The sequence below is a fragment of the Fistularia commersonii genome, chromosome 13 (genome assembly GCF_037954325.1).
Source record: "Fistularia commersonii isolate RoL2024-O1a breed Wild chromosome 13, RoL_Fcom_v1.0, whole genome shotgun sequence".
Lineage (NCBI taxonomy): Eukaryota > Metazoa > Chordata > Actinopteri > Syngnathiformes > Fistulariidae > Fistularia > Fistularia commersonii.
In genome coordinates, this window is record NC_141296.1 from 11563228 (window position 1) to 11588098 (window position 24871).

Sequence of the window (24871 nt, forward strand, 5' to 3'; positions counted from 1 at the left end):
AAAAATTCCATGTTCTAATTCCATCTTTTCCTTTTTGTCATACAGTTTTGCAACAGCACTTTTAAAAGCTCTGCTAAGACATTCACGATTATTGGAAGAGTCGATAAAGAAAATGGATAAATAATAATATCAATAAAATCATGTCCTAACCCTATTTTCACATGTATTTTAACGTTTCATGCCATGAATTTTTAGTTTCCCTGTGACGTCTAAGCTCGACGGTCACGTTCACAGAACAAAAATCACTATTATCCTCTACAATTTCAGTTTGCTGAAATATATTTGGTTACTGAATAAGTATTTTCTCAAACACCAGTCAACAATTAGTCCCTTTTTCGGACTGAAATTCAATTTGATAGCTCAACCTTTTATGGTTGCTGTGGACATGCTCTGTCTCTGGTACATAGAAACAGTAAAGCATGTTTCACAAATGCCCAACTGTTTTCCCTGGCTTGGATAACAAGACCCATAGTTTCTCTTATCTATATTAATTGGGATGGGAGATAAATAAACACACAAAGAGGTGGACTTTTTACGACGTGAATCACTGGGTTAAGAAGCCCGACATGACTCTCCTTATTAGCCGTGTTCCTGCATACGTCCCACAAGCAACTGAGGCCTCCTCTCCTTTTAGTTTCCCCTTTTACGTTGCACCTTTTACATTGAGGAAAGTACTATGCTGGTAGGAAAACGAAGCAGATGGTTTAAACATTATCTAAGAGCATGTCACCTTTGGCATATTTGGTTTTGATCACAACTGTTCTGTGCTGGAATGTGCTTTGTCAACTTATAATGCCATGAATGTAACATACAACATTTGAAATCCATCAGCTTTCGCAAAACTAACAGAAGGAGCTGGAGAAGCTCACACTAAGCTTATTAATGTCTTCTGGTTGCTGTACAGCATGACCTTGCTTGTTGCTGTAGCAACCAAGACCAGGATCCACAGTGGGAGATGCATGGGATGTAGAATAGAATATAAACACATTTCTTTTACCTTGGTAATTTTTGTGAATCATACTTTTACAGTCATTGCCTGTTACGACGATTGCATCCCCTTGATTTTCAGAGTGAATAAATGCAACTGAATGCATCAACACTCATTGGCCAAAATTCCGACGCTCATCTCTCGTCTCCCGCAGAAAACAGGCAGCACTGTCCTCAATCTTAAGCGGCAATGTGTGTTCACGCCCAATCAAGCTGAGAGGAATCAAAAGACACTGAAAGATTAACGAGATCAGGTTTTACAGCTTCACCGAGGGGACCGTCAAAACCGCCTCAGCCGACATTGACTACCATGGAAACATAATGAAACGCGTTCATGTTGACCAAGGTATTGTTCACAATTAGTACAAAGATATAAGTTTCTAGATACAAGCAAAATTTTTTTTATGATTTGCATTATTATCATATAGCTGTAACAAACACATGGCCTAAATATATCCATGTGTAAATATAATGTATCTCATTATTAAGTTTAACGATGAGTAACCGATAATGCATTGGTTGTCTTGGTTACTGTTACACTAGTGTTGCCAATTGCCAATTTAAGCTCTGGATTTCAACCCCGGGCTCTGAGACCACATGAGAATCCAGGCAGTCAGCCAGGAACTCTTATCATCCTGTCATCCATTTTTCACTAGCTTAACAGCTCAATTGTGCTGTGGAGTGAGCATCGCCGAGTGCTTGGAGATTTTAGGCCAACTCTGAGATCTCTGTTAAAGGGAACGGGGCTTTATTCTTCAAGAAAATAGTTTGTCTAAAATTTACAATAAAGCTACACTATTCATGAAATGTCAGACACATTAATGCCGACAATATTCACAGATTTATGGTATGTGAGTGACTTATTAATGCACATGTTAGATGTATTGGAGAGAAGGTCAGACTGAGATGATTCAGTCATGGACAGAGGAGGGGTAGTGGATATATCGGTAGCCGATGCTGGAATTAGAGCTGCCAGGCAGGAGGTGTAGAAGAAGACAAAAGAGTGATTTTCCTTAGTTGGTGTGAGAGAGAGAGGATACAGAGAAGAGGACTAGATGGAGAAGGTTGATTAGCTGTGGCGACCCCTGAAGGGAAAAGCCGGAAGGGAAAGAAGAAGTAGTGTCTATATTATTAATCCTCAAGTGATAAAAATACCAAAGAAATACCACCACAGAGTATAAGACAAAGACACTGGTCTCTATCTTCCCCTCTAGCCAGACAAGTTGACTCACCTTTGAATCGCTGGAGGAATCTGCAGCTTCATTCTCTATTGATAAAATGTGCAAACTTTGATTAGATTGATCAGTTGTTACATTACAGTTTAAGCTAAAAAAGAATATATCTTGTAAAATATTGAGCCTATTGAGTGCCACTGGAGAATGAGTTGAGAATAAGTTTCAGCTGAAAACAAGTGCAGGAAAAACAGTACACCAGATATTAATTTAACACTCTGACCAAAATGATTGAGCTAACACATTTTTTTGAGTTACGGATATGGTTTCTTTTAAAACTTAGAACATTGTAATTTTTACCTCTCAATATCTTTTTGGCAAACAATTTTTTTTTAAAAATCAACTCTCTCCACATGAGAAAATATGCTTGTCAATTATGAACAGCAGAAACCATGGAGATCTTATTGCTGTTATATTTTCCATTCATTATGTCAATTTATTGTCACACCATGGGACATCTCTTTGTATTTTACAAATGAAATATTAATTTGCAAGTCATTTATATTTGTGCCTATATTTTGGGCCTATGCGTTGTGGAATCACTGCCAGCATTCTCACGGCCACATTGTTTGTCTCAAATGCTGCTCAGACAGCAACACTGTTTTGCTGCCCTCTAGAGGTTACATTATGAAGTCAAGCTTCAGAATGGATGGGGGAGGTGTCCTCACCACTTATATTTTTATTTATGATTATAATTCAAGCAAACATGTCTCAGTTATAACCATTTCATATGTGTACATTTTACATGAACACACACACACACATACACAGGCCTTACGTATAAAAATCAATAACAAGACTAAATACATTTTTGGCTGTGCTTTAAATTTGATATTTTGAAAATTGCATAAGTCATATTATATGTAATATATTCAGCACAATAAATCAAAACTGCAAATTTAACTTTCAATTTGTTTGCAGAAGAATAGCTTTGAACTTGACCTTTTTCCACCCATTAATAGTAATCTGTAGGCTATAGATTGACACCAGCAGGGCCCACGATGATAAATGTATTTGAAAACTAGCAGGTGTGATAAGAAATTTTCATGGTCATATAAAAAACACAGCATGAAAGCCATTTTATTATCTTTCTATATATTGCTGTTGCACCGTTTAACAGTGTATGTTGCCATAGCTACAGTTAAGGCATATTCTTAATCAGCCTGAAGTGTGAGCGATAATGTACTGTTCAAATCATTGCATAACATTCATCCAGTTCCACATCCAAACAAAACAAAAACAACATGTGATTATCAGCAACTCAGTTGCAGATCTGTGATCATTTCTATTCAGATCTGTTCTTCTACATTCACTGGCGGCAGAAATTAAAGGTACACAGTTAATTTGTTAAAGGCAGCTTTCTGTAAGACCCAGACAGTTTTGGTTTTCTTCCTGTCACTGGTACTGCAGGTAGTTTCTGAGCCTGCTGGGCAAGGGGAGGTGGGAAAGGAGGTGGAGTCTGTCACGGCCAACGCAAGTCCTGATGCACTGACGACACAGCTGGCTCAACAGCCGCGGAGTTGCTTAGGATGGAGAAAAAAACAAAACAAAACAATATGCAAAGTTGTGGTAGAACATCTTGATGTTCTTTCTTAAATTACTGAATCACTCATCCCTTTGAGCAAAGATTATTATTTGATGTTTGCTGTAGAAATGGTTGTCTTGCCACAAATACAACTATATTATTGTTGATGAGAATTCCACATCAGGTCAGCGTTTACCTTCATAGAGCAGGAGGAAGCTTTCAGTCAAACTGCTGGGTGGTGCCACATCAACTGGCCTCTGGAAGTCCATATTCCTGGCATTAATGTCCGCGCCAAAGTCCAACAGTAGCTTTACCACTGCTGTGCAATCTTTCTCTGCAGCTGCATGTAAGGGTGAATCCAGGGATTTGCCTTTTTGTACGTTGGCACCTAAAGATGAGACAAACGATGGACCGTTACTAATTACATGACTTAACTTTACTTACTTTCTCGACTCAACAGCATCTCACAGGCGCGTATTTGACATTCTACACCACTACATGTACGTGAGAAGTCAGTTTTCATTTCAGATAAAGATAATGCAACCCTCACTTTCAAAACAGTTGGAGCATTATAGTGTGTTTCAACTATAGTGTAGTGAACTGCCAATAAAGCAGAATGTCACAATATACTTATCCTTTTTGACATTCAATTGAACTAAAAGATTTTTTTTTACCATGTTACATTCATTAGTTGTAGTAAAAACATACTTTTTAATATTGTTTTATACCAGTGCAACTTTTAAAATCTTGCATAATTCATTGCATTTATTTTTGTCACTCTATTTTTATTGTTATTTAGTTGTGGTTGTGTATTTTTCACCCTCACTGTTCCTTGATGTTGCCCATTTTTATCCCGGATGTGATTGTTGTCTGCTGTCTATTCATTTATGTCTTGCTATCATCTGTCTTCTGACCTTCTATTTATATTCATAATTATTTTCCCTTTTTTTGACATTATAACTGTTACGCTGCTGTGACAAAGGAATTTCCCCTTTAGGAATCAACAAAGTTTCTCTTATCTTATGTGAAAGGAGTGCCTGGATAGGGTTATTCACTATCAAGGAGAGGGGGAGTTCATCACTCGACCAAATACTACATGAGCAAAATGTTCAACAGTTTAACAGTTACATAAGAGGCAAGGATAAAAACCAACACTGACTGTCCATGACCTTTATCCACTCAGGTGGCACTGCATAAACATGGAACGGTATTACTTCACCAGCTTGGCAACACTTTTGAAAACAGTCGTCAGTAAACACGATTCACCGCCGCATTGAGAAATGTTAAGCTTCTACCATGCAAAGTTGAAGCATCCACACACACACACAGCGGGTTCCTCTGGGCTTCGGCTAATCTAAGCCTGGCTTGTGAAAAGTGGAAAACTGCTAAATCTTAAGAGAGATTATTTGGATGAATATAGATTTCCTGGATTCATGGATAAATAGGAGAGGGACAACACAAATGTTATGAGATGGTATAAGACTAGGATTACTTCTTAGTGACTAAGCATTAGGAATACTTGACTGGCTTACCCTCCAGCCCCATTCAAAAATATGGCGCACACTGAGACAAGTACAATTTTGCAGACTAAAGATCACTGACTCCTGAATAGGTGAACTTATATGTGAAGCAAAAAAGGGAAACCACTATCAAAGCTGAAATTTGTAATGTCCTCCATTAAAAAAAATTAAAAAAAGGGTTATATAAAACACTGGTAAACATGCCGAACCAATTTCAACATTCAAATAATAGTGCCATTATATTGGAGAGGCAGATTTTTACAAAAAATGGTTAAACCATCAAATATGTTTTCTTTGTACTTAGCTCAGTTGAATCTAGGTTGAAAAGTACCAGGAGGATAAATATAACTTAAAAATGATAGATCTGTGATTCCATTTCTTGATGTGCGCTTGTGCATTCACACCCATTTTTGTTTACAATTATTCCTTCTTTGGACACGCAAATCTGAATGTTGATGTCAAAATCCACAGGATTGTATGTTGCTGACCTTCTCTCAGGAGTTTCCTGGCACACTCCAGCTCTTGGCAGACGCAGGCGGTGTAGAGCGCCGTGCCCAGATGAGGGATGTCCATGTCCACATCTGCACCCCAAGTCACAAGAACCTCCACACAACCATAATGACCTTGAATAAACAGAGCATGAAAACTGTAAGGGGCAAAGTGATGTATTTGCAAATTGCAAATATTGGGATAAAAAGCTGTTTTTCATTGTGTTGATGGAGGAAAATGTTTTTATAACAATTATAATATTTACAATTCATGGAGATTACTTTTTCCCCCGCAACATTAAATTACAGATATTAGGGATGGAACAAGGTGGCTATTGCTGTGCCCTTTCCATATCAGCATTTAAAACATCATGATTCTGAAAAATTGAGCAATAAATGAGGCAAATTAAGTTCGAAGCCTCGGAGTCCACAATCTAGCCACAGTAACTGATAATGAAAAAGAAAAAAAAAACAATTCAAAACATTAAATAGAACATTTGATACAATGCTGATTTTTCAGCTTTTCACACTTACAAGCATGTAGAGGTCTGCAATTTTTATCATAGGAACGCTTCAACGTAAAGTAATTAACTTGCATTTCTTTGCATGACACAAGTACATGAGAAAAAAAGAATTTAATATTTGGTACAGAAATCTTTGTTGGCATTTACAGAGTTTCCTGTAGTTCTTGACCAGGTTTTCACACACTGCCGCAGGGATTTTGGCCCACTCCTCCCTACAGATCTTCTCCAGATCCTTCAGGTTTTGGTTGCTGGGCAATATGGACTTTCAGCTCCCTCCAAAGAGTTTCTATTGGGTTCAGGTCTGGAGACTTACTCAGCCACTCCAGGACCTTCAAATGCTTCTTGCGGAGTCGGGTCGTTGTCATGCTGGAAGACCAAGCCCTGACCTTCAAGGCTCTTACTGAAGGAAGGAGGTTGTTGGCCAAGAGCTTGCGCTACATGGCCCCACCCATCCTCCCCTCAATACAGTGCAGTTGTCCTGCCCCCTTTGCAGAAAAGCATCCCCAAAGAATGACGTTTCCACCTCCATGCTTTACGGTTGGGATGGTATTCTTGGGGTTGTACTCATCCTTCTTCTTCCTCCAAACACAGTGAGTAGAGTTTAAACCAAAAACCTCTATTTTTGTGTCATCAGAACACATGACCGTCTTCCATTTCTCTTCTGGATCATCCAGATGGTCATTTGCAAATTTCAGACAGGTCTGGAAATGTGCTGGCTTGAGCAGGAGAGGTGGAGAGGTTGGAGTTTGTCTATTGAGTGTGTGGACAGGTGTCTTTTCTGCAGTTAACCAGTTCAAACTGGTGGAGTTAACACTGGTAATAAGTAGAGAACAGGAGGGCTTCTTAAAGAAGAACTAATAGGTCTGTGAGAGCCGTACCTCTTACTGGTTGGTAGGTGATCATATACGTATGTCATGCAATAAAAAGCAAACTAATTATTTGAAAATCATACACTGTTTTTTTTCTGGATTTTTGTTTTAGATTCGGTTACTCACAGTTGAATAGTCCCTATGATCAAAATTACAGACCTCTACAAGCTTTGTAAATGGGAAAAGCTGAAAAATCAGAAGGGTTTAAAAAATACTTATTCTCCCAACTGTATATACACACTACTGTACTGCATGTCTGTGTAAATGTGTATGTAAAATTATGTTATAATGTTCCTGAAATTACAATGCAATATAACACCAAACTTAGCTGTCATGTGTCACAATGTAAATATAATATGAACAAAATACAACTGGATATGCAAGTATTTGTACTCTCTTAGTGATGAGAACAGAGTTTATTAAATTAAAGTTTACCTTTGCTTGTGGCCTCATGTATAGGAGAGGGATGGTACACAAGGCTCTGAGGTCGTGCCCCATTTTCCAAAAGAATCTCAGTGCAGGCCACGCTGCCTACTGTACAGGCATTGAAAAGTGGTGTGGCACCATCAATTGTGGAGGCATTGACCTGTAAAAATATCTTTATTGTTATTTTTAAACCATGCAAGTTGACTAATAGCAACAGCCTGGTGGAGCAGTTGAGGGGGAACAAATTAATAGCACTTCACTGACACTAAATGCAGAGCATTGCTCATTTGTTGGCCCCGCCAAAATTTCCCCAGCCATGAAAATTACTTTCATCCTGTGCAATACAACCGCATTAAGAAGTCATCGGGTCAATAAACAACTCACATTTGCTCCTGCATCGATGAGAGCTCTGGCACACGCCACATGGTCTCCGAGACATGCCTCATGAAGCGGCGTCACATGGTCTATGGTCAGAACGTTCACACTGTGACCCTAGAGACAGACATTTTAATTTTTTAAGGGACATTCAGCAATACATGGCCTCTGCCAACCTCTACTGGTGAATGTTATCGTCACAATACAATTATGATAATGTTCTCTGAAACATGTGTTCCATTTATGCATGACAGTTATTGACAAACCATACTGTAGATTTATATTTAAACAATGACGAAGACACTATTTAAGTTAAATAGATCTCATAAAGATGTGTGGATCAAGAGCTACTACAGGTTAATATAGTGAAGATATCATAGCTTAGTCATGTCACAGAGTAGGATATGCAGGAAAGTAGCTGAATTAGGACATTTCAGCAAATAATAAGTTGACCTGAACTCGTGAAGTCATTTATTATTTCAGGAGAATACTGATACTTGCAAAACACATTCAAACTGACTTTGAGAAGGAACTGTGAGAAAGTGTAGAGACGAGACATGATTCTACCGTTGGGACTGTGTTCACCTGTAATATGAGGGTCTTCAGGGCCAAGAGGCGACCCTGACTGGCAGCATCATGAAGGGGTGAGCGGTCTGCCCACGATCCTGCAAACAGAGCAAATAGAACAGCTAGAATAACAGCTCAGCCAAAATCAGCACATGCTAAGTTTTTGTACAGTATTTTCGACGGGATACTTAATTAAAAGAAAAAAGCAACCTGCTGGTATTGATGCAAGATTTGAGCAGGGAATTTAAAGTTGATGAGGCTGAAGTATTCAAATTTGTTAATTATTGTTAGTATAATTGTTGCTTAACTAAAAAGCATTTTTTATTGAGTATCAGTCCTACAGATCCAAATGTATGTATAAAATAATGTTGTTTATGCTGGATACACTATTTACTCATGAAGCTCTATGTAGGAGTAGAACAATAACAAATCACGTTTCAGAATATTTCATTACTGTTTGATTATATTCCTAAAGTAAACCTCTTAGATTTGTGTTACGAGTCAACAAATTGATAATGTTTTAAATGAAAGTTTCATTTCAGATGGAAAATGAGTAATTCATTTTTTTTTTTTTATTCAGTAATTTCTTTAATATCTTCCATTTTTTTAATCACAATAAAACAAATTTCCTAGTTGTCATAGCTATAAATTTGGTGCTATTTTTTAAACCTTTATGAATCTGATCATTATGAATAGATGACTCTTTTCCAATTGCATGCAGCTAGTTTATTTTTCTTTTTTTCACACTACATTCCGTGTTATGAAATTCAGCATTGGCAGATGTAATGTACAATAACTGTTTGATTTATACCCACAAAATATGTCACTTTGTCAGACATGAATCATTTTCTTCACCTCAGGTTCTTGCTCCAGCCATTTTAGAGCTCAGTTCATTGCGCTCGTGTGGTCAAAGTTTACGTTGTTCTCTTTGGAGCTGCTGTCACTCCTGCAGCCAATGTGTTCCCCTCACTTTGATTAAGCATATAAAGCAAAGCAGCTAGAAATTAGTCCCCATAAATGTACTAGTACAAAAATATTTAATAGATGTGTTTTTTTTAGGTTTTAGCATTATGCTGCACCGAAAACAGATATATTTAAATTTGTTTGTGTCAAGGAAGCATGGATAATGGCATTGTACGATAAAAGGGGACACAAATTAGCACGTTGACATGGTGCCATGACATCACTGTCTATTTGACATGCATCTAATAACTTCTGAGTTATTTGACCCGGGAATGAATGCCAGTTGTTACCAATGAAAACAAAGCCAGACGTTAATAGAAGGCATGTTAATGGAAAAATGTTTTTGTTTTGCTCGCAGTGGTTTAGCGCATAGTTTTGCCAGCTATGTCAGTACGACCCACCTGAGTGAATGTCGAAAATAACAGCTGAGATGTTCCACACTTCCCCATCCATTGTGATCACAGTAGACAACAATCAACCTAATGTTTTCCATTATATTCTTGCTGCAGCCTACTTTCTCTGACTGACATTAATTTGGAATAGGGATACAAAAATATCCAGCACACACGTCAAACAGATTTCTTCCAACAAGGAGGATCATATCTACAGGGCCGTGACAATTGCCCTCAGCTCCACCAATTAGCATTCCACAGAGGGGGCCCACTTAAAATAAAACATCCCCTGAATGATTGCTACAGATTATGTTGTCGTCTTCTCTTTTCAGCCAGAATGTGCCTTCATATTGCCTGTCCTCGGGAATGCAGTGTTGTTGTGGTTGCTGTTTGGGTGCGAAAGGGTGCATAGCATAGCTGGGAATGGAAACTAGGGCAGGATGTAGGCAGGGGAGGGAGGAGGGGGATATCATGACTCTGTTCTATTAATACATATGAGAAAAGGAACAGCCAGCCTACAGTGTCTTCATTTGATATTGACTATACAGCTAAGGATTTATCATTTGTTAGTAAGCGAAAAGAAGAAGAGTTGACTGTCCTTAATTAGAGCAATATATTAGTGTATTTAATGTGAATGTAATCATTTCTTGACATATTTTTATAAACATGGACACCATGCTTTTATGTGTGTGCGTGCATGTATGTGTGTGGTGGTGGGTGTGTGTAATAATGTGAGTAAAATGATTTAGAACTATGATTAAGTGTATGGACCTATGACCTTATGTGACAGAGGTCAGCATAATATACAAATTACTGCGTAAGCACAGCTACATTATAGTTATTTTACAATATTTAATAGGCTATAGATACTTTCTGTGATGCAGTGTGACTGAAAAACAAAATCAAAACAACATTAAACAACTCACATTTTGTCAGAGTACTTACCATGTTGTTGACTGTAATCATAAAACTCTGCTGATATCCTAGCAGCCTCTTTACGGTTCCCACGGACGATGTAGAAGTATGTCAGCAGGTTAAGAGAAATCTTAACGAAGAGTTTGAAGCAGAACAGTGCCAAGATGCTGAGGTAAACATTGGACAACTGTGCTGCAAACGGCTTGTTGGTGAGTTCCTCTGTTGCGTCGGACATTTCCTTCTCACAGAGGGACTTCAGTAGGGGTGAAGGCAGGATCAGATCCCAAACAGTAGCTTACCTTTTCTCCCGTTGAAGAGAGCGGCTTGCCTGTCCTGACAAAGTACCAACTGGAAAAAATTCAGTGCAGCTGCTACTGGGACTAGGATCAACTACTGCAATGTTATTGTGCTGTGTGTGGGTGGGTGTCTTCAAAGATTTTACCATAACACTTTTAAAAACAATGCAGTACCTGTTGTATCAGTTTGTTTGAAATCAGTGTGGCAAGGAACATGACTGACATTAAACATTTAAGGTATTTGTGTGAATTCAAAATACTGTTTAGTATCAATAATCTAGTCATTTTCTGTGCAAACATTTTTTTTATTTGAATCTTAGAAAGTCCAAATTAACTAATAAAATACAGGCAAAATATGACAGATATTAAATTGTGTTTTGAGTTGCTTAACAGCATATCTTTCCCAAACAGCCATAACTTTACAGAAGCTAAGAGTTGAAGGGCGTAACACTGACTATCATGTAAAAATGGCTTTTGGCAGTGGTTGGGTTTTGTTGGTCAGCAAGTGTTGTTTTGCCCTCATAGCATTTTTTGCATGTTTCTGTGAAGTTCCTGCCAAGCATCCACAACTGAAAACACCTACAAAATAATCATACGTTTTTTGTAATGTTGCTTCAACCCCCCTTCACCTTACGACATTACATTCATTTCTTGTTTTGTTTTTGTTTTTTTAAGATCTTCGACTATGTTTAGGTTGGCTCAGTCACTCCTGCGACCCTGTGTGCAAAATGAGTGCTTCTGAAGAATTGGTGCTAAAGATGAATGAAACAATGCATGAATGAATTAGCCCAGAATCAGCGTATATCAAAATATACCCAGCTGCTGGACACTTAGTTTAGTTTTACCGCCTTACGCTTTAGAGCAAAAACATCTATGTAATTAGCTTGCATGCATGATTACCATGCAATTGACAGATAATGCTGATATTGTTATCAGTTGACAAGTTATCCTTATAAATGACAGTGGTGTGACCTCCCTGCTCACTGTTACTTGCAAATGTTAAAAGATATAAATGTATGAACCCGTGCATTATTTGAATAACTTAATGTTGAATGCACAATAACGAGGTAAATATAAACATGGAACCAAGCTTAGTTTAAAACACAATTTTAAACAATATATATACAGTTTGGGATCCCTGCTCTACCTTTCCATCAGTTTAGGTGGCATTAGCCTGAAACAAGTTGAGGAGTCCTGCTTAAGCGCAAGAGAAAATATATCTTTCCAACCCAATTGAAAACTACCAGGGCAGAAATTAGGCAGTATACTAAATTATATTCTGCCTTCATCTATCTTTTATTTACTGGAACCAAATCATGCCTAATTCACAAGAAACCAGCAATTAATAACGTAAATGCATTTGTAGAAGTAGTAGTAAACTCTAAGTGGCACGTTTCCGCCACTAACAGAGCAAGGAGTGTATCTTTGTTGTGGAGTTGCCCCCTGCTGGTCGTTCAAAATAATGTAGGTTGAAGCAGCATAAACTTTACTTCACAGACCCAAGGACGACAATCAATTCCGATATACATTTATTGCCATTTTTCCAGTGGACCTATGTGCCTGTAAAATAATCGATTAAGCTTTCTCCGGTCAGAGTAAGTCCTTTCCTGGTTGTATCGCTCTTTAAAATTGGGGACACATTAATCTAATCAATTCAGTGAAACTCGGTGCCAGAAAATGTTTCATCACATGGACTTAGAACTCTCTCAAGCCTCATCACGTAGATAAAGGGGCACAATGTGCTAGAATGGACGATTGACTAATGTCCTCTGAAATTAAGGTTGAGACGACTTACAAGGTGCATTCATTTAGTACACAAATAGCGTCATTTGTCTATAAAATCGTTATTTCTACCTCTGCACAACATTGTATCCTTTTTAACATTGACGAAATGGAAAAAAAGAAAGAAATATGGATCAACTTGCAGCAAAGAATAACTAAACATTGTTTTTTAGCAGCAATAATAATTAATAATTAAAGTGCAAGAATTTGCCTGAAATTTAAAAAATTAAGTCCGGATTAAAACTATAACTTTTTTTTTTTTTTTTTAACAACTGAACCATTTGATACTAACAACTAAAATCAAATCAAATTAATACATAATAATAAATTCAAATCGATCAGCAACATTGACTCAGGACCTCAATATATAAAACACACTAACCTAAACAATTTTTTTTTTTTTTCCTCAAACCTAGGAAGTCTGGATTACTGGCTGCAATAATCAGGTTTTGCAGAAGCATGGTGCTGCAAGTGCAGCTCACAGTAAACACACCGGTCTTTCCGTGGTCACAATGTCATATTTCCTCATCTTAGCTTTCAGCTGTCTCACCTTCTTTCTCATCATTCTTGTTAAATATATTTCAGTGGTGTCTCTTGATGCTTTGCATTTCATAGCTCCCGCTAGAAAAAAAAACAACAAAAAACTACACCATCAAGCTTATACTGACCACAATGTGCAATTACACTCTATAATTTCACAGCAAATATAAGAAACTACAACTATTTTGGTGTACATCTTGCTCGGTTGCAAACCTTATTAAATGTGTCAAAATATTATGTCAAATTTCATTGATACTATTTACAACATCTCAAAATGCCCACAGCGAAACTAAATAGCTTTCCGTTTTAAAAGCGAAAATGAACTTTAAACCCGGGTTTCCGTTGGGCAACAACTGTTGTTTTTGCAATCAACTGAACTTTTCCAAGTAAAACATGGCGCGTATCGCGCTGCTGTTCACCGCGTCTCTAACCTTTTTCCCTTTTTCTTGTCAGAAGAGTTGGGGTGCAAAGCGGAGAGAGTTAAACGGCTCTTCGGCCCGAGACGGCGTGTTTGAGGAGCAAAGCGGGGGATTTCATCACATCAGCCACGGCTTAGAGGTAGGAAGGAACCTGTGAAAATATGGGAAAAAAGGTTTGAAAATATTTCCGAAAAGCCTGACAGTTGCGTCACCGCAGAACACGCCCATCTCTCAAATGCAGTAAATCAGACCCGGCCCGCCAAACTATCTTTTTTTTTGAATATTTTAATACATTTTTTCAATCATATTGAATTTAGAAACTCCTTATTTTTTCATTTTGTTTAATTTTGTATGGATGATTACATACAATGTAATGTTGGTACATCTATGATCATTAATGATTTTAAAGTTGAAATAAAATGCCCAAAAATGTAAAAAAAAATTACATTTCAGTTTTCATTTTGTTCAATTTCCATGACAGCCAGTTGGCCTGAGCATAAAAATTGGAAAAGAAATGTTAACTGCCAGCCAAAATAATTTCCCACCCCTGCCATAAATGGTCAGGATAGCCTTATTAAAACACAAATCCTACATTAAAACAGTTGAAAACCGTGAGACTGTTATAATCAATAACTCATTTTGTATTTACACCCTCAGTATATCAGGAATTTCCTTTGTTTTATTTAGTTTTATTTTATTTATCAATGTCTATGTTTTTTGGCATAGGTGGAAATGATATATTTTAATGAACGGGATCAAGACAAGCAAACCAATGCTGGATAAAAAAGCTTTTTTATCCGGCCCGCCAAACAATTTTCTTTGAATATTTCAATAAAGTATTTTCAATCAATATTGTATTTAGAATCTCTTTATTTTTTATTTTTGTTTAATTTTGTATGGACGATTATATACAAAGTAATGTTGTTACCATAAAGTTAAAATAAAATTAAATAATTTAATTTTCAATTCACAAGTTCAAATCACATGATACCTAGTTGGCCTGCGTAAAAAATTAAATAAGAAATGTGGTCCGCCAGTCAAAATAATTGCCCACCACTGGATTAGACTAAACTTTGAAATACGTTTAAACAACATTCACACCTCTGCCTATGTAAACAAAAGTCATCACTTATTATCCACGTAAAAGTTTACTAAGATTTTGTAAACCAGGAAACCAGATGTATCTTGAAGGAGTGCTCCTTCAAGGGATTAAATCATCTGTCGACATCTTAACCCTATGCTTTGCATCCTCTTCTCTCACACCAACCAACTTCATGTCCAGATGAACTACAGCCATAAAACTCATTGCGAGAACACTGGAGTATAAAATATTAAAATCAAAGTTTGAACTTTGATAATTGAACTCTAAACCAAAATGCAGTGCATCCAGAAGTTTTTTAATCCTCAAACCGACAGTAATCGAGCTGCATTTTAAAAAGAGACTGAGACTCTCTGAGACTGTCATGGTACAAATTACAAAATTATTGTAGATGTTAGAAATAAAAAAAAAAAAAAACAAAACAAATATGGATGAGGCTGAAAAAGAGTGGCACATTGAAAGGAACTAATGTGGACTATCTTTTCAACACAGAGGACACAGTTAAATAATGCCTATATTTTTTTTTTTAAATAAAAGTTATATTTTTAACAGCTTAAAAAAATAAGGAAGATGAAATCAAAAGACTAAGGTAAACATTAAGAAAGAAACGACAGTTTGTGAATAACTGACATAATGTTAGCACGTGAGTTTATCCTGATGATTGGTACTCCTGTTTACTTCTTGAATATCTTCCTCACATTTCCAAACTATGTTCTGCTGTTTATATCCATTAAATCAATTTTTGTTCGTCTGTCGCTTCCCTCTGCTTGTTGCCTGCTTTATAACTCTCATTGATGTTTGTTCAAAAGGTTAATGTAGGCCAACATTGCTTTTTCCTGTACACTGATAAACTAATCAAATTTGCCACATGTGGTCTCTCGCTCACGTCTAAACATTTTTATCTTAATTCATTTTGTTTATCATCTACAGTTTAGATTCTCTCCACAGATAATTTATTATCTGAAGTGTACACCATTTTGTAATGGTGAAATATTAATATTGCATAAACTGCAGTCCAATTGAATAAGTATACCTAATTGCTTCTAATCACTATCTAATGACAGAAATCAAATATCTCATTGAACTTGCAAATTGTGTTTTAGGCTAATGATATAATTAAACAGTTATTTCAAGTGGCTATGTTTTTTTTTTTGCCTGTCTATTGACCTTATCCTCAACCTTTTCCAGAATGTTACAGAGAGGCATTCACTCCTGAACTCCTTTTCCACAGAGCCACATTCTGCAAAGTATGGCTTCAATCAGTTCTCTCATCTCTCCCCAAGAGAATTCAGCGGTAAGCCAAAACATCTCCTACTGTAAATGTATTGATAATGCGTATCGATTAAGGCACCCGGACTGGCTTGTTTATTTATTATCTTATTTTTATTGAACATTCTGGTCAGACGACTTACAGTTAATGTGATTTTTTTTTTTTTCTCTATTGATTATTTTTGTCTTGACTTATGTGGATATCGAACTGCAGCTCCTTGATGGCTGTGCTGAATATGTTTATTGAAAGCTTTGACGCGACCAAGCTACTTCCACAGATCTTTACCTGCGAACAACCTCTGATCGAGTCGCCCCATTTTCTGGAACAAATACAAAGGAGCGACCGCCTAAATTTGACTGGAGGGACAGAGGAGTGATCGCCGCAGTCCAGAACCAACTTGCTGTAAGCGTAAAGACATGGCCAAAAAAATAGAGGGATAACAAGTAAATTGAAACATTAAACATAAAATATATTTGTCAGTTTTGGGAGCTATGCAGCAATTCTGGGGTACAAATGTGGATCGAAATGAGAAAACGAGTTTGCTGAGTATGGGTCTCTAACATATACTGTATGAAACACAATTTCTGTCCCTTTTCACTTGCAAATGTTTTAGCTAAAGTATTTGTTTGTATCCATTGTTGGTAATTCAAGAAATTATGATTTTAATTATCATTATGATAGGTCAATTAATTGAGTTTTATTTGCTTTTCATTCTATTACTTCAGTGCCCATAGAAGTCAGCCATGCCTGAGCTACACAAAGAGGACAAATTCAATATGAACATTTTAATATGAAAATCAATTACATCTTTTTGCCTTTGTTTTTTAATCCTGCCTCTCATTTTAAATTAGAAAAATAGATTGAAAACAAATTTATGATGAAATGGAAAAGGAGATACTGCAGTTTTGTACTTTTGGGGCTTTGGATTCTTACCTAAACATGATAAGACTGGGTGCAAAGTAGAGCAAAGAGTAAATACTTAGATGAATAATATTAATAATAAAAAAAACAAAACATTCATCCGATTTTTTTTTATGTTACATGATGGTAATAGATTCACCCAGGTTACTCTGTTTAGATCCTTCAGTTTTGCTATTTGGAGATAAGTCATTGTTTAGCAAATGACATTTAAGTATTTCCATACCTTAAACATAGGGCTGGATATAAGCCTCTGTTATTTTTATTCAAATGGCCAAAGTAATGACAAAAAATAACCCTGCAAGCCTCAGAATGAGAAGTTATAATATCTGAAAGCAGTTCGGTCTCAAGGACACAGATCTGATGTAATCAATGTTCACTCATTACTCCATTTGTCTTTTGTCCCCTTAGTTCGTAGTTACAGTGAGCCCCAAAAATATTGGGATAGTGACACAAGTTTTGTTATTTTAGCTGTTTACGAAAACCTATTCAGGATACAATTATATAGTTATATATTATATAATCAATATTACATTTCATATAGTAATCTACCTATCCACCCACTTCCCCCCACTGATCTGGAGTCAGGTCATGGGGGCAGCTGCCCTGAACTACCTCTCCCCCCCGCCACATGGTCCAGCTCCTCTTGGGGGGACCTGAAGGCGTTTCCCAGGCCAGCCAGGAGACATAGTCTCTCCAGCGTGTCCTGGGTCTTCCCTGTGGTCTCCTCCCGGATGGACATGCCCAAAATACCTCCTCCTGGAGGCGTCCAGGAGGCATCCTGATCAGAAGCCCAGGCCACGTCATCTGACTCCTCTCTATGCGGAGGAGCAGCGGCTCTACTCTGAGTTCCTCCCTGATGGCCAAATTTCTCACCCTGTCTCTAAGGGAGAGTCCTGCCACCCTGAGGAGGAAACTCATTTCGGCAGCTTGTATCCGCAATCTCGTTCTTTCGGTCACTACCCACGGCTTGTGACCATAAGTGTGGGTGGGAATGTAGATCGATCGGTAAATTGAGAGCTTCGCCTTCTGGCTCAGCTCTCCCTTCACCACGACAAATTCCACATCGCTGCAGACGCCGCACCGATTTGCCTGTCGATCTCCCGTTCCTTCCTTCCCACACTTGTGAACAAAACCCCCAGATACTTGAACTCCTCCACTTGGGGACAGGACCTCTTCCCCGACCCGGAGTGGGCGTTCCACCCGTTTCCGGTTGAGCACCATGATCTTGGATTTAGAGGTGCTGATCCTCATCCCGGCCGCCTCACACTCGGCTGTGAACTGCTCCAGCGAGCGCTGGAGATCATGGCTTGATTATATAATCAATATGGGCTTAAAGTGCAAACTCCCAGCTGTAATTTGAGATTATTCACATCCAAATTGGAGCAAGGGTTTGGGAATTTCGGCTCTCAAATACGTTGCCGCCTCTTTTTCACGGGACCAAAAGTAATTGGAAAATTGTCTCAGAAGGCTGCAAAAAAAAAAAAAACAAGGCTGCACAGGCTCTTCCCTCGGTAACCTGTCATCCATTAAGCAGTTAAAAGGTTTGGAGTTGATTCCAGGTGTGGTGTTTGCATTTGGAAGCTGTTGCTGTGAACACACAACATGCGGTTAAAGGAGCTCTCGATGGAGGTGAAACAGACCATCCTGAGGCTGAAAAAAAAGAGCAAATCCATCAGAGATTGCAGAAATGGAGCGGCCAAATCAACAGTTTGTTACATTCTGAGAAGAAAAAAGGTGCACCGGTGAGCTCGGGAACTCAAAAAGACCTGGACGTCCGCAGAAGACAACAGCGGTAGATGATCGCAGAATCCTTTCCACGGTGAAGAAAACCCCCTTCAGGAGGTCGGTGTATCAGTATCTAAGTCTACCATGAAGAGAAGACTTCATGAGAGTAAATACAAAAGGATTCACCACAAGGTGCAAACCATTAATCGGCCTCAAAAATAGAAAGGCCAGAAATTACTTTGCCTAAAATCACCTGAAGAAACCAGCCCAGTTCTGGAACATCATTCTTTGGACAGATGAGACTAAAATCAACCTGTACCAGAATGATAGAAAGAAGAAAGTTAGGAGAATGATTGGAACAGCCGATGATCCAAAGCACATCCCGTCTTCTGTAAAACATGGTGGAGGCAGTGTGATGGCGTGATCATTCATGACTTCCAATGGCAATGGATCACTTGTGTTTATTGATGATGTGACAAAAGATAGCAGCAGCCGGATGAGTTCTGAAGTGTATAGAGATATACTTTCTGCTCAGATTCAGCCAAATGCAGCAAAGTTGATTGGACGGCGCTCCACAGTACAGATAGACAAAACATACTGCAAAAGCAACGCAGGAGTTTTTAAAAGAAAGAAGTGAAATATTCTGCAATGGCCGAGTCACTCACCAGATTTCAACCCAATCGAGAATGGATTTCACTTGCTCAAGACAAAACTTAAGGCAGAAAGACCCACAAACAAGCAACAACTGAAGGCAGGTGCAGTAAAGGCCTTGCAAAGGAGGAAACCCAGCGTTTGGTGACGCCCATGGGTTCCAGACTTCAGGCAGTCGTTGCCTGCAAAAGATTCTCAACAAAATATTGAAACATAACATTTTACTTAGGCTTATGTTTATTTGTCCAATTACTTTTGAGTCCCTGAAATGAGGAGCGTTTGTATAATTCTTACATGTTTAATCATATTTTGTTCAACCCCTTGAATTAAAGTTTAAAGTCTGTACTTCAATTCTGTTGTAGTTGTTTCATTTCTAATCCAATGTGGTGGCAAACAGAGCCCAAATCATGAAGATTGTGTTACTGTCCAGATATTTCTGGGCCTAATTTTATAGTCATCGTTTCATGGCTGTCAGAAGGCAAGGCAGATTGAAAAACAAACATAGTCAGACACATATTTATCTAAAGCCCAGGCAATGATGACGTATTATGCTTTCATTGTTGATTTTAAGCTTTTGTGCCACATTAAGTAACAAGAACATCGATTTTTACATTTTTGGGGATCTTTGCTCGGAGTTATCTTTGTTTGGTAATTTTGGAGAAGCTCTCCAAATGATACGGATGAACTCTGATAAGTAATCCAAAACATTTCCACCCCCAAACAGTATTCAACAAAATAAACAGACATTGAAGAATCACCTTTGATTTTATGAAGCTCAACTGACTGAAACCACTCCTGAGTAATTTTTGACAGTAGATGGCAGCAAAAATAAATTTGTCACAGTGCTTTCTTACCTGCCAAATCTATTGTTTTAGTGCCAGATCTAACCTTCACATTAGATTACAAATAAAATAGGTTAAATGTCTTTAAATGTCTGGGGTCATTTCCAAGCCAGATTCCAAATCCTTTTTTTCAGCAAGAATGGAAATAAAATCCTCAAAAATAGGAAAGAAAATTATACTCCATAAATGTCTGATTCTGCAATGCTGTCAGTTTTAAAATATTAAATGCGTCCAAATTATATATATTTTTCTTCATTAACATTTTAAAATATTTAACATTTAATATTTAAACATTAAAAAATGATAAACAATTTCAATTTGTAAAGGAAACCAATTTATTTTGATAGACTTCTTTTATTTAACACATTTTTCTCATTAGTTCACAAAATGTACTTTACATTTGAATACTAAACATCATTTCCAATAAACCAATTGAGTGATCAGTCTCTAATAACGTACAAACATAATCAAAAGTATCAGAGAAACATTGCACTTTTCTTTAACCTTGCAGAGAGGGAGACATGTTCATGTTATGAACTATCCTGGAAAATGATCCCTTAGAAATAATTCGAACAGAATAATTTACCTTGGGAGTGACGAGCGAGGAGTCAAGAAATTGCACAGATTCACAGCCTTTCTCTTTGTTCTTTATCTTCTTTAATTTTTGCAGTGTGGGAGTTGTTGGGCATTCAGTGTTGTCGGTGCAACACAGGCTGTGAGCGCCATCGGTGGTTCGCCACTCGAGCAGCTCAGTGTGCAGCAAGTTTTGGACTGTTCCGTTCAAAATCGAGGCTGCAGCGGGGGCTCCCCAATTCAGGCCCTGAAATGGTTGAAAAAGGTATTTTCACATTTTATCAATATATTTCAAAATGCAACCATAGGTATGCAAAATATTCTATACATGAACATTGATCTATAGCAAGGCTGTTTTATAAAAAAAAAGTGATGGCATCAGTATTCTGTCCTCAAATCATCCTTGCAAACATTTGTTGAGGCTTATCGTGAACAAGATTATAAATTTGATTCAGATTACGGCTCTAATGAATTCATTTTTTTTCCATCTAGACCAGAGTGAAATTGGTGCCACAACTGGAGTATCCGTACAAAGCCAGGACTGGAATCTGCCATTTCTTTCCTCTGTCACATGGTGGAATTTCTTTGAAAAACTTTACTGCACATGACTTCAGGTAAAGGGAGCAAACATTGCAACTTGTCCATGTAATATAGGCTAAATATTAACAACGGTCCATTTATGTACAATTACATGTGATTTTCAAGTGTTTTTCAAGTACAAAGGACAGGGAGGGGTGTTAAGTCTACTGTTTATTGATTTAACACAAAAAACAGGTTAGTCAGTTGGCCACCTTTGTTGGCTCACTGATGACCTTAAGCAAAACAATTTTCTCAATTTATTAATTTATTTTACAAGAACTCAAAGACTTTCATATAAAATGCCTGAAGAATTCACACCTATATCCTGACATTTTTCAAGGAAGTGGGATGTTATTATTACATCAGAAACAATCATATTCAAAATAAGCCAGGCCATTACTGGATGTTTGTAATGCAACACTGATACTAATTGGGTTAGAAAAAACAAACAAAAAACAATAACTTAGAAATCAGCTGAACTTACATTCTGCAAACAAACTGCTTGCTGTTCAAAATGTTCCTGTTCTGGTTACGAAGTGCCTTAAATAGAGTTTGCATACATGTAAGTATGACAGGGCGGAAGAAAAATGCTTATTTTCAATACATAGTGAGAAATTTGAACGTAAATAGATTGCATTTCAATATTGACCTTAACTACTTACGTGCCTAACAGCCTGTATTTTTAATCCCAATACCTCTCTGACATTACAGTAAGATTTACAACATAATTTCTCCAAAACAAGCTCAATCCTGAGAACAATCTTGCAGCCCTAATTCTGTCTCCACTTTCTCCAGTGGTCAAGAGGAGGAAATGATGGCTCACCTGGTAGAAAACGGTCCTTTGGCTGTTACTGTGGATGCTGTCAGTTGGCAGGATTACCTTGGAGGAATCATCCAACACCACTGCTCCAGTAGTTGGTCCAACCATGCTGTGCTTGTTGTTGGATATGACACTACTGGTATGTGGCGACTGAAACAACCATTAGAATTAATGTTTTACATATTCCCTTTTGAAAGTCCACTACCTAGGGTTTGCAATAACCAAAATGGATTCTAGAATAAGTCACCACAAGTAGCAGAGCAAACATAGCAAAGCAACCCAAAGTGAACAAAATCCCCAAAGGAGGAAAAAATAAAGGAGCGGCGGGGCTAAACAATGTTAGTCAGTAATACTTAAGCATTCATTAATTTATAAACTCTCAAATGTAAACCAAAAAATGGTCAAACTCACCAATCACTTCTCGAATGATAATGTATTTGATGGTTGATCCAGGCAGATCCTCCCGGCTGGAGAAGATTTCCTTTTTCCGCACAGGTTTTTAGGTCAAATTGGTTCAGCAACCCTTGAGCTTATGAAAGTAATTTAGAGTTTGCACAAGGGCTTTTGCTCTGCGTGTAAAATGCCTCTCTGTTGTACTCAGCCTTAATTGATTGCTGCTGGGACAATGCAGTGTGTCATCCAGCTTTAATTATAGTAGATGCTAAACAAAGGATAGAAAGGGAGAAAAAGAAACAACATACTAGGTCTGAATTAAAAAGAAAAGACCAAGAAAACAAAGACACAATCCCCCAAAAAATGTGAGAGACCTGTTCTTGGCAAAGTTTTGCAGGATTTTTTTTTCTTTTCAGATTTATTAGAATATATTGGCACTTCTCCCTAAATGGACCCACATACGGTGTATTATCTATTATCTCACTTCTTCAACAACATATTTCCACTTGGTTTAGCAAAGACTTAAGTACTATTTGAAATTCAATTTACTGTGAAACCATGTACGATTTTTTTTCGCTATCTTGACATCCTCTGTCAGATACAAACCCACGAACATTTATTTGATTTAACATGTTCATCTAATGTATGAATAAATCAAATCAGAGCCCTGCATTAGAACAATGATAACACATCGATGACATGCTTGACAGGGGGTAATTTTGCAGTGACTGCCAGGAGATTAAGACAAATTATAACACAGTCTGAAATCTGTGTTATGTTAAAGATTGCTATGAAATGTCAGTTACTGTTAGAACCAAAACTGAAATGTTGAGATGATATCAGGTCTTTCCTTTGTCTAATAGTGAAACTGGAGTGAAAGAGGAACAAAAAGTAGCTCATATAACTGACGAACACATTTTTCCAGCTTCTGTAACATTATCAAATGCTTATTTTTCCCAGCTGTTGTAAATGAATACCCAACATAATGTGTTTAAATAGAGTATGTGAGGACAGAGTCAGCGAGAGGAAAAATAAGCAGCCAGGATCCCACAGAAGACAGGCGGTACAATTTGTTTGCACTTTTCGAGGTCACCATTTCCAAGTAAAGGGTTTCAGATTATTCACTTACCTCTTAGAGCTTTGGCTTTAAACGTTCTGCAAAGTTGCAGCACAAAGTTACATGTTAAATGAAATTTGTTTAACCAAATAATGTTTTACATTTCTGTTTACTGAGTTTTACACAAGGATTTCATGAGAATAATAATAATAACCAAGCTATTAGGGTGTATATATGCCATTCTTATGTAGTTGTTAACTAGGGCTCCTTTATATCCTAAGTAATTCTATATTGTACTGGGTATTGTTTGTTTTCAGGAGATATTCCATACTGGATTGTACAGAATTCCTGGGGGACCACCTGGGGCAATGAGGGTTATGTTTATATAAAAATTGGGGGGAACATTTGTGGTGAGCTGGCTCTTTATGATCTTTTCATGAATTATTTTGTGTATCTTAATTTTGTTGTGTATGTTACTGTCCTTTATGGTCAACGATTAATACCTCATCTCTTTTCCCAGGTATTGCAGATTCTGTGGCAACTGTGTTTGTTTGACAGATTGGCACTACTGCAACGTGTGTGTGTGTGTTTGTGTGTGTGTGTGTGTGTGTGTGTGTGTGTGTGTGTGTGTGTGTGTTTATGAATAAAGGAGATAACCCAAAAAGAGTTTCTGGAGCATCTGAAAGACAGCAGAAAACCATATAAAAAAATTATTTCCACACATACCAAACATGTTTACCTATGAATGAAGCAGAGGTTTCATTCCACTGGTTATAAATAAATGAAACAATTCAGTCATATACATTCATTTTATACAATGCAATGTAAAACAAGGTTCCATACAAAACCAACACAATAGAAATAATCCCAGTCCCCAGATAGTACATCCCACTTCAAATAATAATGAATTGGTTTAAATGAAAAAAGTGAAATGAGAATCTCAAATACAGGTGAGATTTAGAATTGATAAAGATAAGTGGCCTTTGAGATAGAATAGTTTTCAAGGAATATAGAAGTGAAAATAAGAAATAGAGTAATCAAAGAAAAAGAAATGAGTGAAAAAATTAGGTGCGTTAAATAATCATTGACACTGTTTAACTGTTGCAACTCCAGTTCTGTCA

The 24871-nt window shown here is 37.4% G+C and overlaps 2 protein-coding genes and 1 long non-coding RNA gene across 6 annotated transcripts; 1 reads left to right on the forward strand and 2 right to left on the reverse strand.

Annotated features, from left to right (window-relative positions):
* Positions 1-2880: 2880 nt before the first annotated feature.
* Positions 2881-13963, reverse strand: asb5a (ankyrin repeat and SOCS box containing 5a). Of its 2 annotated transcripts, XM_086158004.1 has the most exons (9): positions 13833-13963; positions 13412-13482; positions 10814-11131; positions 8532-8611; positions 7956-8063; positions 7581-7731; positions 5753-5887; positions 3941-4132; positions 2881-3742 (listed from the first exon to the last, which is right to left on the reverse strand). In XM_086158004.1, exons 3-9 carry the CDS (start codon positions 11016-11018, stop codon positions 3615-3617), a joined length of 999 nt encoding a protein of 332 aa, XP_086014130.1. In that variant the 5' UTR covers positions 11019-11131; positions 13412-13482; positions 13833-13963; the 3' UTR covers positions 2881-3614. The 2 variants fall into 2 exon arrangements, with proteins under 2 accessions (XP_086014130.1, XP_086014131.1); XM_086158005.1 differs by lacking the exons at positions 10814-11131; positions 13412-13482; positions 13833-13963 and adding an exon at positions 9878-10737.
* Positions 11107-24387, forward strand: ctso (cathepsin O). Of its 3 annotated transcripts, none has more exons than XM_086158007.1 (9): positions 11107-11202; positions 13855-13959; positions 16108-16213; positions 16467-16591; positions 20999-21166; positions 21394-21515; positions 22276-22439; positions 24068-24160; positions 24271-24387. In XM_086158007.1, the coding sequence occupies exons 1-9, from the start codon at positions 11182-11184 to the stop codon at positions 24303-24305; spliced, it is 939 nt and encodes a 312-aa protein (XP_086014133.1). In that variant the 5' UTR covers positions 11107-11181; the 3' UTR covers positions 24306-24387. The 3 variants fall into 3 exon arrangements, with proteins under 3 accessions (XP_086014133.1, XP_086014134.1, XP_086014132.1); XM_086158008.1 differs by having other exon boundaries at positions 11167-11202; positions 13858-13959; XM_086158006.1 differs by lacking the exon at positions 11107-11202 and having other exon boundaries at positions 13493-13959.
* Positions 21011-23350, reverse strand: LOC147227917 (uncharacterized). The gene is made up of 4 exons (XR_015107018.1): positions 22712-23350; positions 22304-22450; positions 21965-22020; positions 21011-21148 (listed from the first exon to the last, which is right to left on the reverse strand). It is a non-coding gene; the product is annotated as an uncharacterized LOC147227917 (long non-coding RNA).
* Positions 24388-24871: the final 484 nt, after the last annotated feature.

Coding starts and splice junctions, on each gene's coding strand:
- asb5a (XM_086158004.1), bottom strand. CDS start 11,018: ATGTCCGACGCAACAGAGGAACTCACCAACAAGCCGTTTGCAGCACAG. Junction 8,064..8,531: donor TGAAGACCCTCATATTACAG/GTGAACACAGTC, acceptor GTCTGTCTCTAG/GGTCACAGTGTGAACGTTCT. Junction 5,888..7,580: donor ACATGAGGCCACAAGCAAAG/GTAAACTTTAAT, acceptor TGTTTATTCAAG/GTCATTATGGTTGTGTGGAG.
- ctso (XM_086158006.1), top strand. CDS start 13,795: ATGGCGCGTATCGCGCTGCTGTTCACCGCGTCTCTAACCTTTTTCCCT. Junction 21,167..21,393: donor CCCTGAAATGGTTGAAAAAG/GTATTTTCACAT, acceptor TTTTCCATCTAG/ACCAGAGTGAAATTGGTGCC. Junction 21,516..22,275: donor TTTACTGCACATGACTTCAG/GTAAAGGGAGCA, acceptor CACTTTCTCCAG/TGGTCAAGAGGAGGAAATGA.